Source organism: Cyprinodon variegatus, unplaced genomic scaffold (assembly GCF_000732505.1).
Source record: "Cyprinodon variegatus isolate N-32 unplaced genomic scaffold, C_variegatus-1.0 Scaffold635, whole genome shotgun sequence".
Lineage (NCBI taxonomy): Eukaryota > Metazoa > Chordata > Actinopteri > Cyprinodontiformes > Cyprinodontidae > Cyprinodon > Cyprinodon variegatus.
In genome coordinates this window covers 410,565-426,098 of record NW_015151088.1, presented here as the reverse complement: position 1 = coordinate 426,098, position 15,534 = coordinate 410,565, and the positions used below count along the sequence as shown (strand labels likewise).

The 15,534-nt window shown below is 36.0% G+C and overlaps 1 protein-coding gene across 3 annotated transcripts; it reads right to left on the bottom strand.

The window, feature by feature from the left end:
• Positions 1 to 1,098: 1,098 nt before the first annotated feature.
• On the bottom strand, positions 1,099 to 14,423 carry LOC107096594 (E3 ubiquitin-protein ligase RNF14-like). Of its 3 annotated transcripts, none has more exons than XM_015393323.1 (10): positions 14,181 to 14,423; positions 13,898 to 14,039; positions 11,293 to 11,494; positions 10,330 to 10,460; positions 8,043 to 8,753; positions 7,683 to 7,761; positions 7,377 to 7,580; positions 5,531 to 5,703; positions 5,328 to 5,431; positions 1,099 to 1,905 (listed from the first exon to the last, which is right to left on the bottom strand). In XM_015393323.1, the coding sequence occupies exons 3-9, from the start codon at positions 11,444 to 11,446 to the stop codon at positions 5,369 to 5,371; spliced, it is 1,515 nt and encodes a 504-aa protein (XP_015248809.1). In that variant the 5' UTR covers positions 11,447 to 11,494; positions 13,898 to 14,039; positions 14,181 to 14,423; the 3' UTR covers positions 1,099 to 1,905; positions 5,328 to 5,368. The 3 variants fall into 3 exon arrangements, with proteins under 3 accessions (XP_015248809.1, XP_015248810.1, XP_015248811.1); XM_015393324.1 differs by having other exon boundaries at positions 14,227 to 14,423; XM_015393325.1 differs by lacking the exons at positions 13,898 to 14,039; positions 14,181 to 14,423 and adding an exon at positions 11,574 to 11,588.
• Between the last annotated feature and the right edge of the window lie 1,111 nt (positions 14,424 to 15,534).

The window sequence follows — 15,534 nt, the reverse complement described above, 5'->3', positions numbered from 1 at the left end:
ATAACTAAATTTATTAGAATATTTGTTTTTTTTTTGTCTGTTTTTTTTACTTAAAAGGAGTAAAATACCTGAATGAACCTCTTCTCTCAGCTTTCACTATAGCTGGGAAATGTATTGCCGTCATAAAAATCAGAATTTCAAACTATTAAGTTATTTATTTATTGTGAAAAGTGCTGTATTGTTTCATAAAAGATGGGTTAAATGTGAAACTTTAATGTTTTGCTATAGAGGACAGAAATGCTTAACATGTTGCACCTCAACTACTGTTTTATCCTGTGCATGAAGAAAGTTGCAGCTATCGAATGCTGAGGAGTTGGTGAGAAGAAATATATTTTGAGGACGTTTATTCATGGATCTTTCTGGATATATTCATCTTAAAGAGGAATCTATGAAAAGATGGATGGAAGCTAGTAGTGAAAAGCATAATGACTTTGCACTGCATAGATAAAAGGGCCTTGGTGTTTAGACAGAAGCACATTCATGCTAAATTCAAGTGAAGACCATGTTTTTCAGTATATACCTCTTTACAATTTTAAATGTAATGTTTACGATGATGAGCAGTCCACACTGTGTATTGTATCAGTGACTCTGTGTGTTTTTTCCATGCCCCGGGAATGATGGACTAAACCAAGCAGGGTTGATAGGCAACAATGTGAGGATAGGTGTAAACAGAAAAACAAAACAAAACAAAAAAAAAAAAGAAAAGAAAGAAAGACAACAAACTGTGAAACCTCTAAAAAGTAATTTTAACTGTTTTGCTGATAGCATCAGAAACAGCTCTTTGTTTATTTTCTGTTTGCTACAAATCTACACATAAAGGTTAGTCATTTTAAACTAGGTTTTAAAGCTGCTAATAAACTGTTATCCAGCCTGGCTGTCATAAGGCTAATGGCTTTAGCATTAGAGGATCAATGGTAAAAATGGATCATGGCGGGTTCAGTCAACTCTTACTTATAAATCATAAAAGCTCTTAGATGATAATTAAAAAGTCTCCTCTTATATCTCAGGATCATTAGCGTCAGTTTAATCCCTTAAAAAATATGTTGAATTGTCTAAAGTTGGGTTTCCTGGTGTAATTATAAACAGTCAGTATCTTACCTGCAGGGTTAATCAAGGATTTGTTCTTGCAGATGGTATTTTGGTTTCATGTTTACCGCTGTCCTTTAGCATCAGACAATTACTTAATCCAAAGTCTAGAACTATATCACCCCATTTCCTGAATTTTAAATGCATACCATACTCGAATGTCAGATTTTCAGTCGACTGACTGAAAAAATAAACTTCTGTGTTATGTCTAATAAATACCCCAGGGAAATAAAAATTTAATTCACGCTGAAATTACTAAGTAAAACATACACTGAATGTTTGGGGCACCAGTAACTATGTATAATGATTTAAAGGTAAGAAAAATTTGGTTTTGAGCAACACAGTGTGAGATGTAAAGACATAAACTTGTGAAACAATGTCATAAATATCAGACTAAAAATAAAAAAAATATTATTTTCAAATTCATACTTTTGTTATACAAGTTAATTATTTTATCTGAATACAGCATTAATTATGAGATCCAAACTTTGACATTTAAAGTCCAGAGGCACCATTTTAAAATTCAATGTCAGTGAAGATTCAGTCGTGAGGTTCAATTTGAAGACAAAAGTGAAAATTTTGTGAAACTAAGAACTAAATTTGAAGTAAGAATTTTAACTTCCAAAGGAAAGCTTCTCTGCGTAATCCCAAACTGCTGCAAAATTATTACATATCCCTTATTTCTCCTGTCCCACACTGAAGCCCATGTATCCTGATTAACAGACAAATTCATGATCCTCCTTTTTATTTTTTTTTTTCTGGTCCAGGGCCACGAACTTGATAGCAGCATCCTTGCAGGACACCATATGATCCTGTGATCTTCATGAGAAAAAAGAAAGAAAAAAAAAAAGCACATATTTAGTGCCTCTAAACAACATTGAAAACGCACCATTTAGCCGTCTGAATGAATGCCTGGATGACCAATGCCCTGATTTCTGAGTCCCTGTATGTTTGTGTTTTATGGCGGATGAATAAACATGGGGATGATAATAACTGGGCTGTGTTTATGATCATTGCAGTGAATGAGAGTCTCATCTGGTCTCTATGGCTCAGCTCACAGTGCTCCAGAAGAAAAAGGCACCAGTGCAGTTATTGGTTATAAGTGAGAAAATGTTCCCCTGAGCCTAGTTTCCTATCCTCTGTATCCATTATTCTTTATATACCGCTGACTAAAAAAGCTGTGCCTCTGCTGAATTGTTTATGTGTCATCTGGTGGGTGTAAAAGGTAGAATGTTTGCCTGAAGTCAGTAGCTTCACTGAGAGTTTAAGAAATAAATCTGTGCCATGAGATGGTTCTTATGATTCTTAATTGACCTAATTAGGTCAATTAAATCAAAAGTTCTCCAGACTCTAATGCAAAAAGACATCCCTGAAATGTAATTGTAACCTATGGTAACATAATAGTTTGGGTTTCTTTGAATTGATGCCTTTTAGATGTTGCTAGCTTTGATGAGAATGATTACATCTGCAGGAAAAAGGGAGTTATTTACCTTAATTGCATTTTTTCCTATTTAGACTGACATCACAAAGTTTTCACATAACTACATAAGGACATATTCCATTGTAAAAAAAGAAAAATCTGAACAGCTTAGTATATGCTGTTATTTATTCCCCCATAGTTAAGTTAGTTTATAAAACCAACTATTAATGCTGTAATCCTTTCAGGTACGCCTCGGATGATTTTAAACATCGACAGATCAAACTTTATGACCTTTCTTACTGGTTTTCAATTGTTAACTAACACTCCTATTTGGATTTAAAATTGGACCATTCTAAAACACTGACATGCTTTTATCTAATACTTTCTATTCAATCACTAGATGTACGTTTATAACATGTCTATGACAGCCTCTGCCAGTTTTTTTGCAGCCAGGCTCTTAAATCATCATGAAGCTAAGGCTTTTTTTCTTTTCTGGATTTTCCTGTATTTATAGTTTATCCCAGAATTATCTTTTAATCCTGCAAGATTTTACTTTATAATAAACTTATAATTTTAAAACACGACTGGCAATAATATGTGTTCAAAGGGCCCAGCCAGATCATTTTCTTGGATCTAATAAAAATCTGCATTGGGAGCCAAAGATGTGGACCTTATTTAGGGGATTGTTGGCCTAGTGGGTAGAGCAGTGCGCTTGTGCTCTGAGGAGGTTGCAAGTATGCAGTTCGATCTTCACAGCCTGCAGTCTCAAGTGTGAGATCAATAAAGGTCAATTATTATAACATGGATGTCATTAGGTGTTGATAAACCATGGCAGAAAGTTTCAATTTGAAAAACTTTTTCGAGGCATTTCCACCCCCTTCTTGGACCCCTGTACATCTTTTAAGTAACCAATTAAACCCCTGTGTGTGATCATTCCTGGAACAAAAAACAAGACCTTTGTGTCACTGTTTTTACAGAGCAGCATAGGAAGCGAGGGGGATGTTTCAATAACAGGAAATCTCAGTGTACTGTAGGTGTCAAACGCCCATTTTTCTATTTTCAAAGCTGAGGTACTGGGGGTATCTAACTTTATTTTTAAACTGTAATACAAAAAGCTTCATTGACACCTTCCATATAAAACCTAATAGTGCAAGAACTGGGAACAATTGCAATCCAAATGATTAGTTGTTGTTGTTTTTTTTTTGCTTTGAAAATAAATTATATGATGAACAAAAACATAATTAACTTTATCTTTAAAATTTTAAGCAAATTTGCCTACATTTTTACCCAGACTCATTAACCTGCTGCTGATCTTTAGTGCCATCTAGTGTTTGTGGTCTAAAACAGGCCAGAGGAACATAACAGCAGAAATTCGGTGCAGAATTCTACTTTTTTGGGTGTACTATTCCTTTAACCTGCTGCTGATCTTTAGTGCCATCTAGTGTTTGTGGTCTAAAACAGGCCAGAGGAACATAACAGCAGAAATTCGGTGCAGAATTCTACTTTTTCGAATAGATGATCTTTAGCAGTCAAGTAATTTTGATCACAAAATTTGTAACATAAAATGTTCATATATTTGGTTTTAAATCAGAGCTAATGCCTTGTAAGCCTTTCTGTCCTACAGTTCCCTTTAAGGCTTGTATGGAAACGTACAAAAAGGGACTTCTTATGATTATTCTTAAAAAGTACAATTATTTGTGCCATTTTTCCACAGGCACCGGATCAGTGAGTTGCATGTCAGCTTTGGCTTACATGTTTTTTTTTTTTTTTTTGTCTTTTAGTGACTAAAGGATTCCTTTAAGCCCCCTTTTCCCCATTGTGGTACAATAAAGGCATTTTCTATTCTATTCTTGCAATGTTAAAATATTCAAGCTGTAATGTGATCCTATAACAACTGTTATCAAGAAAATATCGATATTGATGAAAAAAGAAAATATCGGCATGTCAGGCCTTTTAATGACCGGTTATTGACCAGAAAACTGCAATAGCTGGTTTCACCATTAAAACTGCCATCCTATCTCAGTACAGTTAAAGCTAAGTACAACTTTTATTTTTAAACCATTGTTGAAATAAAACTATGAAGATAAAAAAATTAAATAGATTCACAAGCCCAATCAATTACAGTTTCTGGCCCAGTATATGTTATTATAAGAAATGTATTTAGTATTGCATCTTTAGGACCTAACAGGGCCCAGGACCAGTTCCACAGGGGCACTGGCTACTGCTGGCCTCTGTCTAGGACCGCCCATGTATGTAGAACTGACTATAATTTCCATATCTCTTCAGCTTATTTGTTAATAATACACATGTGTTACCTTGGTATAGTTATACATTAGACTCAGATGAAGTTATTCTTATAATGATCTATTAAATTAAGGGATTATTAAAAAAACATATATATATATCTACTTACTATCTACTTACTATTTTAATGTGTAACAAAAAATAAAACAAAGGGGAGATGAAAACAACCCAACCTTCAGATGCTTTTGAGGCCTTAATATAATTTAAACAAAGCTTACTGTAATTGGAAAGCAATAATAATGACTTTTAATGCATTCAAATTTTTTATTCTATAGAAAGAGAAATATAGGTCTGGTACTACTACTCAATTTCCTTAGACTCTGGTTTAAGAGTTAAAGGTGGTTCAAATACAGCCCGGTTAAAGCTACTGACCCTTCATATGACCTTAGAAAATGGACTCTGAACTTGGACTTGCATATGATGCCATCAAAGATAAAATCCACAGGTAGGGCAAAGTAGCTCTAGAATATTGATTTGTTTCTATCATGTAATCACAACAGCAGTATATTGCCCTTACTTCAAAGATCTGAATGAAACCTCAGACTCCAGTTTAAAGAGTCACTGCCAGTTAAATGGCCGGTAACACTGAGTGCAATACACGCGGTTGCATCCACCATCTTTCTGCAAACCAAAAAAAAGAAAAAGAATAAGTGCAGAAAGTAACAGGAATTATTAAAACTTTGAAAAATAAAATGTTTTACCTGTGATAACTCAATGTACCTGTATTGGGCAGAAGCAGTGAGGGCAGGGTTTGGTATTTCCAGCTATCCACATGGAAGTTGCATGCTTCTCAATGGTATAGAGAAGCAATTTACGGCCATATCTTCTCTCCAGGAGGTGACGCCTCCGCTTGCTGCCTTTGGCATAGTCCTCAAGAAGTGCCTTCATTCCCTCTAAGAATTGCACAAAAAACAGCCTGAAACACACATTCACACATGCAAGACGTACAGTAAAACTGTAGTTCATGCCTAACTAATTAAAACTATCTGCTTGTTGTTTGCAGAAACTTTACTTCTTCTTTGATCTATAATTTTATTTTTTTCCTTTAACTATAAATGCCTAAACCTATGACACGATTTAATCAGCACATTAAACTACATAAAAAATTCATTTTTTTTACTTGGGTTTATCTGTTTCAAACATGTTAAAATAGCAAATGTGTTTTTTTGTATATTTTGTTGCTCTTAATTGATCTTGTTCATTTAATGTTTTCATCGACATTAAGTTTCTCATTAAGCTCTAAACTTCACATCACATCCTTTTGCATTCTGCTTTTAATTAAAAATGTTTGCATATAAAATTCATTAAAAAAAATAAGGTTTTGCAAAAATATTTAGCATTGCAAAACTATTTGACATATTTGACCGTGATTTTATCCAATTGAATAAAAAAATAGAGCATAGTTTTAAAGTAGAAGAAAATATCTTTTTTTTCACCAAGAAGAAATCTAGTTACATAGATTTTGATTTGAACTGAAACAGGTTGGAAACAGGTCAGTTTAGGGCAGGCCAATAAAAGGAAAAGTAAGAACTAACAAAGGGATGAATACTGTAGCTGGCCCTAATTAATTCTCAAAGAGGCGTCCCACCCCTCAACTTGGAAACTTGTGCATTTTGAAGTCCTACACTGTGGATGCTTGGAACTCTATGGCAGGGGTCACCAACGTGGTGCCCGCTACACCAAGGGGCCCCTGATGGACCACATGGGGTGCGCTCAGACTTCTAAGAAAAGAACAATTCACCAGTGGGCTAAGTTTGAAATTTTCTTCTATTCTGTTTCTCTCCTTTTTAAATAATGTGTAGATCCTTTCAAAACGACAATATCTAAAATACAATTAGAACTTAAAGGAAACAATAAAAATGTTTATAATGTATAATGAAGTTTAGGTAAACACTGACCCTTGCTGTGCATGGGTCCGTATTGGTAGCCCTTCCTATGACTCGGTACCCTTGAAGTGGCCCTCAGCCTTAAAAAGGTTGGTGACCCATGCTCTATGGATTAAGTTTATGGCAAGTCTTTGCAGTCCAGAGTGACTTGGCTTTATTGCTTTAATTGGAAAAAAGTAGTTTGAACTTTTTTTAATGTTTTTAAGCAAGAAACTACATTTAGAATGTAATCTGTTCTGCCAGTTTATTAGGATTAAGATCCTAGTTAAATATTCTGATATATAGCTGTATGCTGACAGCTCTGCAGAAGTGATCCAAGCTTGGTTGTAGCATCTGTCTCCCAGGATGCTCCTGGATCAGCTTTTCTGAGAAGATGACGATCAGCGTTTACCGCTTAAAACGCTTAAAATGGGGGGTTTAATATAAATACATTCCCCACATCAATCATAATTTTGTTTGCAAAAAATTTTTTTGAAATATGTTCTCTATTCCTTCCACATCATAATTATACATTAGTTAGTGGTGTTCTTTAATGTAAGATCTTAATGCTGCATTCAATACTCTTTTAATGTTGTAAAGCATAAAAGGTGTTGATGAACAATTAATATTAAGACATTGTCAACTATACAGATACACAGAGATGTTAATTTTAAACAGGAAGGATGCATATTGCTGCATACCCGCTGTCTGTGGCGGACCCTTGAGTGGATCTTCACTCATCTGTTCAGACATTTTAGGTTCTTCATAACACTTGCTTGTTCCATGGTATGTCTTTTTGCAGTCTACACAGAAGGCAAAGCTGCAGACGGAACACATCGCTGCCTGGTAGGACTTCTCCAAAATAACAGCAGCTCCGCAAGAATGCCGAGGACAGTATGTGATGTCCATAAACAGACAGGGGAGATAAAAAGAGTGATGAGCAGATTGTCCTTTAACCCTATATGATATATTTGGGATCTATTGAAAGTAATTTAGATGAAGCACACCAGGCATGCGGTCCAGGGTAGACTGAAGAAGAAGTTGATCATATCTGTGAAAGAGCTCCTCTCCCACAAGACATTTCACCTAGAACAGATATTAGAGATGTAGAGAGGAAACAAAAAGTGTACTGTATAAGATCTGCATATTTAAAGGTTTGATCCCGGCTATTGATTTAAAAAAACATAAAGGAGCAAGAATAATGCAAATACATAACTGATAACATTAAAAATGTTTCTACACTTCCTTTAGTCAAACTGGGACATGTCACCACAGGCAGATGAAACCAATGGATAAGGTCCTGTCTTGAGCATTTGCATTATGGTTTATTTTTACTTCAGTATATTTCAGAAAGTGACGTAGAGTACCTGCGCAGGGGTTGGTGTGGCAGGGCAGTCCGGCTGAGGACACGTAACTCCCCCAACATTCCCCTCTGTAATCTGGGCTTTACAGAAATCTCTGAGACAGGCCCGGCAGAAGATGTGGCCACATTCGTACAGCTGCACACACTCTGATCCAAGGCAGTTCGAGAAACAAACACCACAGTCAAACAGCCTGGAAGCAAACACCTTCTGTTTCTGATCTGCATCATGGATCAAAATCTGGGAGAGAAGCATCTGGGATGGAGTCAAAGAGAGACCCGAGTACTCTTGGTCTTTATTTGGATTGATGCCATGGACCACTTCCTGTCTGACTGAAACAGACCCAGGAAGTTCAGGTTTTTCTGCTTTTGAGGATAAATCTTTCTGGCAGTTATCAGTAGATTCAGAGCTTTTAGAAAGTCTGAAGTTTGAATTGTTCACAGCATCTCCAGATGAGAGGTTAGCTGACAAGTGATTCTGGGCATTTAGAGATCCAGATTTTGGATTGCGTTTCTGTTCGCCGGCTTCAGAATCATCATCCTGTTTGATTTGGTTTATTTGAGGAGTCTTAGATGAATCAGAAGGAAGCTCCAGCAAAGTGTGGATATCTAGGTGCTTCAGGGCATCCTCTCTCAGAAACTGCATCCAGGAGAAGAGCACCACAGTGCCACCAGTGGCCTGGTAGAGCTCAGTCAGCTGATTACTTAGTGACATTAGCTGAAAGAAAGAGAGAAGAAACACCATTTCACTTGAATAAAAAAAGTAGATCTTTCTAGTGTGTAGATGTGTCCTTTTTGCCCTATTTTTTAGTAGCTATGTTAATTGAAGGATGGATTAGAGATTAATAGGCTGTATGTTAAGAAAGTTCAGGTTGCTGTTTAATTGTTATGTGACCAACTGAAGAGAGCTATCTGCTTGTTTGGAAAGTTTTCTTCTTAATTCAGCTGCTAAGAGTCACATTATAAAAGAAATAATAATAAAATGAAACACAGGTCTTCACTGGGATGTCACCAGGTGATTAGAAGCCATTCAAGAGTTGATTAGATTAATACAACAAATCATCACATGGATGTGACCAGAAGTGGCTACTGACTAGTTACATTTACTCAGTTACATTTACTGGAGTAACATTTTGAAAAAAAAATGCTTTTGCTGTGCTGTACCTCTTACTTTTATTAGACCTAGACTTTATTTGTCAACTTTATTTATCCTTGGGATTAGTCCTTCATGGAAATTCAGGTCCCAGTAGCTGATATAGAGTAAAAATAGTTAAAGCAAAATGCCATTAAAGATAAAAAATACAACACACAATATAAAAAGAGAATATGTAGTACAAAAGAGCATCAAAAGTTGTCATTTCCTAGAATATGTTTCCTTTAGATATAAAAATATCTGCACTGTAGAGACCTAAGGAAAGACCACACAGTAGTTCACTTTGATTATTGCATTTGTACTGAAGAGATGTACTGACCTTATAAATAAGTTAAAAAAAAATACACAGACAGCACAGTAGTTGGCATGTGCTATTGCACAGTGAGAGAGAAGAATATTGCACATGAGTGACAATAGGTAATGTTTTGCGTTACCTATCACCTCCTACTTCCTCCAGTCGAGGAGTTGTATTTGAATCTGAGTAAAATAAAATAAGCATTCTTGTTAAGTATTACTAATCCAGCTAGAAAATGTTCTGAGTACTTGGTCCTCAGTAATTTGAACTATATCAAGATCAGGTGAACATACAGTAAACAGTAAATATGTCTGCTGCCTGCATCCTCACTAAAACTAAGAAAGTAAAACATTTGCCTCAGTGCTTAATACCTCTCCATACTGGCTCCCTGTGTTTCAGACAATTAAATGCTTATGTTAGACAATACATTATATACATTACAGACTTGCTAAAACTGCCTCCATTACTCAGGTCTTCTGGCTTAAGTCAACACTCCTTCGAATCAAACCAAAAGATAAAGAAGCAGCATTTAGTTATTATCCTCCACTAATCTGGAACAAACCAGAAGCCTATGATAATAGCACCCTGCCATTTTATATCAAACCTGCTTAGAATCTTTCTTACAGTGCTACAGATAATTTATTGTAGTCTGTATCCCTACCTTTCTCTATCGCTTATCATGTAAAACACTTGGAAATTTCATTTTATTGAAATGTAAGAGATAAATAAACGTGCCTAGTATAACTTTGGAGTTCTCTGTCTTAATGACATTGTTTTAGGTGTGTTTTTTTTTAACCAGTCACACATTTCCTGTGTGTGCGTGGACTTGTATTCTTTATTTGTTACCTGTGACTGAGTCAGCCAGCTGCAGGTGAGAGTGAAGGAAGGAGGGGAGGAGGATGGGTAATCATCAGGAAGTGTAAAGGTTAACAGTAGTGGTGGAAGGAAAGAGACTTCATATTGCCTCGTTGTTTCACCTTATAGGAGGAAAAGCAAGACAAAGTAAATATCAAAATGTATTACTGAGGCCATTAATGGATGAGAAATTGAAAAACAGTTTTTTTTGTAGCTTAACATACAAAACTATAATATACATAATAATTTAAAGAGGCTTGGTTTAATGTAAAGGCATAGTGGAGGGTTTTCTTTTTCCAGGTGGATCATCTAAATAAGTGGTCCTCCTAATTGTCAATCATTCTGGTCATGTGTTTACATAAGGCCGTCCTACGTGCTCGTCCCCTTTTTCACTTACTGGTGGTGAGACTGACATAGTGGATTTTTTTGGAAAGTAAACTGGGTTGTTCATGCGCATTTTTCTTTTAAAGTGGAGAGGAGGGGTATTTTCAAAAATTCGTGAAAAGCCTCCACTAAACCTTTAAGTATAAACGGATTTACTGGTGGTTCCTCAAATTTCTAAAAGTAGAATGGGAGGCAGATCTTCTAGTTGATGTTGAGGTTGATTATGAAGGTATGTCAAAATTTGTTTTACCATGACTTCTGACCTTCTGAAAAAACATTGATGCATTTCAGTCTACCTTCTAAACTCAATCACCTATTTTTATATCCCCATTTATATTATCAAATTTGGATTGTATACTGATTTTTTCAATGGATAAAATGTCACTGAAGCGTCAGTTCTAAAGTCCCCACTTTCACTAAAATAATACCTATGGACTTATTAGGAAAACACTATATTGCAATCTCTATCAGGAATTAATAAAAAATACACACTATTTTATTTAACTAAAACTAAACCATTGCAGTATATATGAATGAGTAACACATTATAAGCATAATCAGGTTATTTACCATTGTTCAGGAGCACACTGAATCCCGCAGGAAGCTCCACAGAAACTCGGAATTCTCCGGCAGACTCTGACTCATTTCGGAGGAACTCTCCTGAACTAAATATGCTCTGCAGAGCAAGCAGTTCGTTTTCCTGCTCTTCCAAGTCCATATTCATCTAGCTCCAAGTGACAGCAGAGCTACAACAGCTGCTTCCCAGCAACTCCTTGATATAAAAAAAAACAAAAAACAGTTTAAATGTCCTGCTTAATTTAATACATCAAAGTATGCAGCGGATTTAATACCTAAAAATAGAAAAATGATCCCCAGCATTACAGAAAACCGCTGTTTACATGTCAGCTTGATTATTGTGACCATCCAGCTTCCTGACTCATGTGAGCCCGTCCCTCTGACTCATCATAAATATACTGCAGTCTGATGCAAGGCTTAAGAATCCACTGTAATAATCAGTGCGGTTAAAGGTGGAGTTTTTACTCTCTAACAAAAGCAATAAAGGTTCCGTATGTTCACTTTGAACTCTGAGTTAAAGGAAAAGCAAATGCAGAAAGTTTTTTAAGCGGCCAAATGAGATAAGTATATATACTTTTTTTTTACTGTAATTAAGTAGATTTTTTATATCTACTTTAGGACTTTCTATTTTTACTTTCTACAAGAGCATAAACAATTGGACTTTTTTTTTTCTCCAAACTGACTCCTTACTTCTACACTGATAATGACATGGCCTTAGAGCTGTAACATGGATAAAGACAGGATGCTAAAGAAACATTACAGATAGTATACTAAATTCTGACACACAAAACATTTCCCCTTTAGTATATTTTAAATTTAAATGTTTATTTTGTGGGCTGCTCAGTGGCACAGTGGGTAGCACTGCTGACTTGTAGCAAGAAGGTTCTGGGTTCCATTTCTGGCCCAGGGTCTTTCTGCATGGAGTTTGCATGTTCTCCCTGAACATGTGTGGGTTCTCTCTGGGTACTCTGGCTTCCTCCCACAGTCCAAAAAACATGACTGTTAGGTTAATTGGCTTCTCTAAATATTCCTTAGGTGTGAGTGTGTCCATGAATGGTTGTTTGTCCTGTGTTGCCCTGTGATGGACTGGCGACCTGTCCAGGGTGTACCCTGCCTCTCGCCGATTGACTGCTGGAGATAGGCACCATCACCCCTTGTGACCCCAATTGGGATGTGTATGTCAGATAATGGATGGATGGATGTTTATAGTGTTGTAATTCAATATAGTTTGCAACTTTAATGCTATGATAACCATAGCTTTAAAACAAAATTAAATGCTGATGTAGGATGTTCAGTTTAAGCTATACTATCTGGTGCTTTTTAAAGTTAAAGAAAAAATTCACCATTATTATGTTATCTACATCAATGCAGTGAGTAGAAGATTAAAATTCATCTATTTATTTTGCATATCTTATTTTAAATAAATAGTCACATTAGTATATTTCAAGTAAAAACTTTTACTTCTTTATTTAAGTGCAATGAAAAAAACTGTACTTATTTACTTTTACTTAAGTAAAGCATCTCAATAGGTACTTTGACTTTTACCAAAACCTTTTTAAACAGTTGTCTTTATTTTTACTTACATAAGTGAAGGACGTGAGTACTTTTGACACCTCTGTTAACAGTACAAACCAAAAGTAAGGGTATTATATCTGATTCTGCTTATGTTTATGTGAACCTTTGCACCAACAGTCAAGTGATTTGATATATGAAGAACTGAAGTCATCTTCTGTGAGAAACTAGAGTTTTAGAGGACAAGTAGAAAAGTATCTACTGTATGCTGAATAAAAAAATCACACATAGGTACTAATAAAGACAAAGGAATAATGTGTCTCAAAAATATGAACTAGACAACACCTTTATCTATTTGTTTAACATGGTTTATTCACATGTCTGTAGTGTATTAAGGTGGATTAGACGTCAGTGCTTTTCCTCTGAAGTCACAGGTTTGGATCTCAGCTGGCTCCTTTCTATGTTCATACTGTATATACACTGATGTAGTTGGTGTGGAAGCAAACACCTTCTGTTTCTGCTTTGCATCATGGATCAAAATCTGAGACAGAAGCAACTGAGATGGTGTTTAGTATTAAGTATCTCTGTTGTTTTGCTTAAAGGGGTATATGTGTGCAGGATTTGTATGTGTGATTCTTTCTCAATTGGATTTAGTGGGTTTGAGGAGCCTGTGGGAAGTGATACCACAGCAGAGGTATTTGCTTTACTTAAGATGACTTATTGGCTTTTAAAAAAAAAAGTCAGTGAAAACAGATTGAGATCCAGTTTGCCTTCAAGATAAATCTATCAAGTCTGAAACATGTGCTTCATCTTGAGATGTTAAAGGCACATCTGATGTTAAAAGATGAGTTGATTTATTATCATCTGCAACTGAAGGCCCTAAATTACTTATTTTTTTGTTAGCCAGATGAGTCTTTCATTGAACAGGAGGAATCTCCAGCAGAGTGTGGATGTCAAGGTGTTTCAGGGCCTCATCTCTCAGAAATTGTATTCAGAAGAAAGCACCATAGTACCCCCTGTGGCCTAGTAGAGATCAGTGAGATGTTCACTAAGTGAAGCCAAATAGGAAAAATGTGTTATTTGTTACCTTTGGTTGAGTCAGTCAGCTGCAGATCGGAGTGAAGGAGGGAGGGTGGAGAGAAGGGTGGGTAATCATCAGGAAATCTAAAGGTTAAAGTATTGGTGGAAGGAAAGAACCTTCATACTGCGGGAAGCTTAAAGATCAGAATCTGAGGTAGGAAGAAAGAAACATCATATTGCCTCATAGTTTCACTTTATAAAAAAAAAAAAAAAAAGGCAACAGGATCAAACTAAAACAACTCAAAATACATATAAGTTGCATAAATTCTGCATGGTGATAGTATTCTTACCGTAATTCTGAATCCTTTTAAAGGCAGCAGGAAGCTCAAGCCACACCTGAATCTCTCCTGCAGGCTTCTTCATATCCTGGATAAACTCCTATGAATCATAGATGCTCTGCAGGGCGATCAGCTCGTATTCATGCCTCTGGTTCCAGACACTGCGGCCCTGCTCGAATGATTTATTTGTTGACTTTTACTAAATAAAGTCTAGTGTTTTACCCTGCTATTTTTTACATATGAAAGCTTGCTACTCGGACCTGCTCCACGCCCATCTCTGTTTGCACAATGATTACGATGCAAATATAAATGCAGGGCTGCAGCTTCCACCCTTTCTTGTAAAACACGCCTTGCAGGTTGATGACCAGACAATTCATTGGCAGATTACATAAGATTTTAACCAAAGCATGAAGACACCTGAAATATTTGGATTTACAAAGAGCTAAAATGATCATTTAGGATAAATGAATAATTTCAGTGAAAGCAGAACTATATTAAACCCAACATTTTTTTTAGAACTAGAAAAAAATGAGTAGATAGAAAATATGGTTTAATCTTAGATTTCTGTGTATTCTTTTGCTATAGGCATACTAATTTACCTATACCCTGTTGGTGTTATACCCGTCTATTGGGGGATTTAAACTGCTCCAGTTATTTGTTTGATATTGGTGAACCCATAACAACAAAGCTTTGGCGTATATGCAGCTGACCTTTCTGATCTGAGAGAATGAGACTTTTTGGTACAGAGAAAGACAAGAGAAAGACAGACTGAAGTTTACCAATGAGAATATAGANTTATTTGTTTGATATTGGTGAACCCATAACAACAAAGCTTTGGCGTATATGCAGCTGACCTTTCTGATCTGAGAGAATGAGACTTTTTGGTACAGTAAACTCTATTAGAGTATTCATCATAATTTCTACTCTGTATTGTTATGCTTTGGTAAAAACTTCAGGGTTTCTGAAGTAAAATTAAACCTTTTTTTAGTGTTATACATTATTTTTGGAGAAAGAGTAAGTTTTACTTAGAGTTCCTTATACCATCTAAATGTTTAATAGCAGTATGTACTGTCCATAAACCTAAACATACTACATAAAAATGTAGCGTTTTGAAATGCATTCGCACTGTAGATCACAGCAGACTGATTCTGCTCCGAGTCCAGACGTTACAGGAACACACACAGAGCAGGAGGTAGTCCCAATGACCGTCATTTTGGCAGGGTGCAGCAGTGCTGCAAAGGCCTGCTCGCTGCTCATGGGACTGATATATGCCCTGAACTTGGCATACCCTCCCATTTTGCGCTACACTTTTGAAGTCTTCCAAAAACTTTTCCTAGAGTTGGATGGATTTAAACTGTCCCCAAAA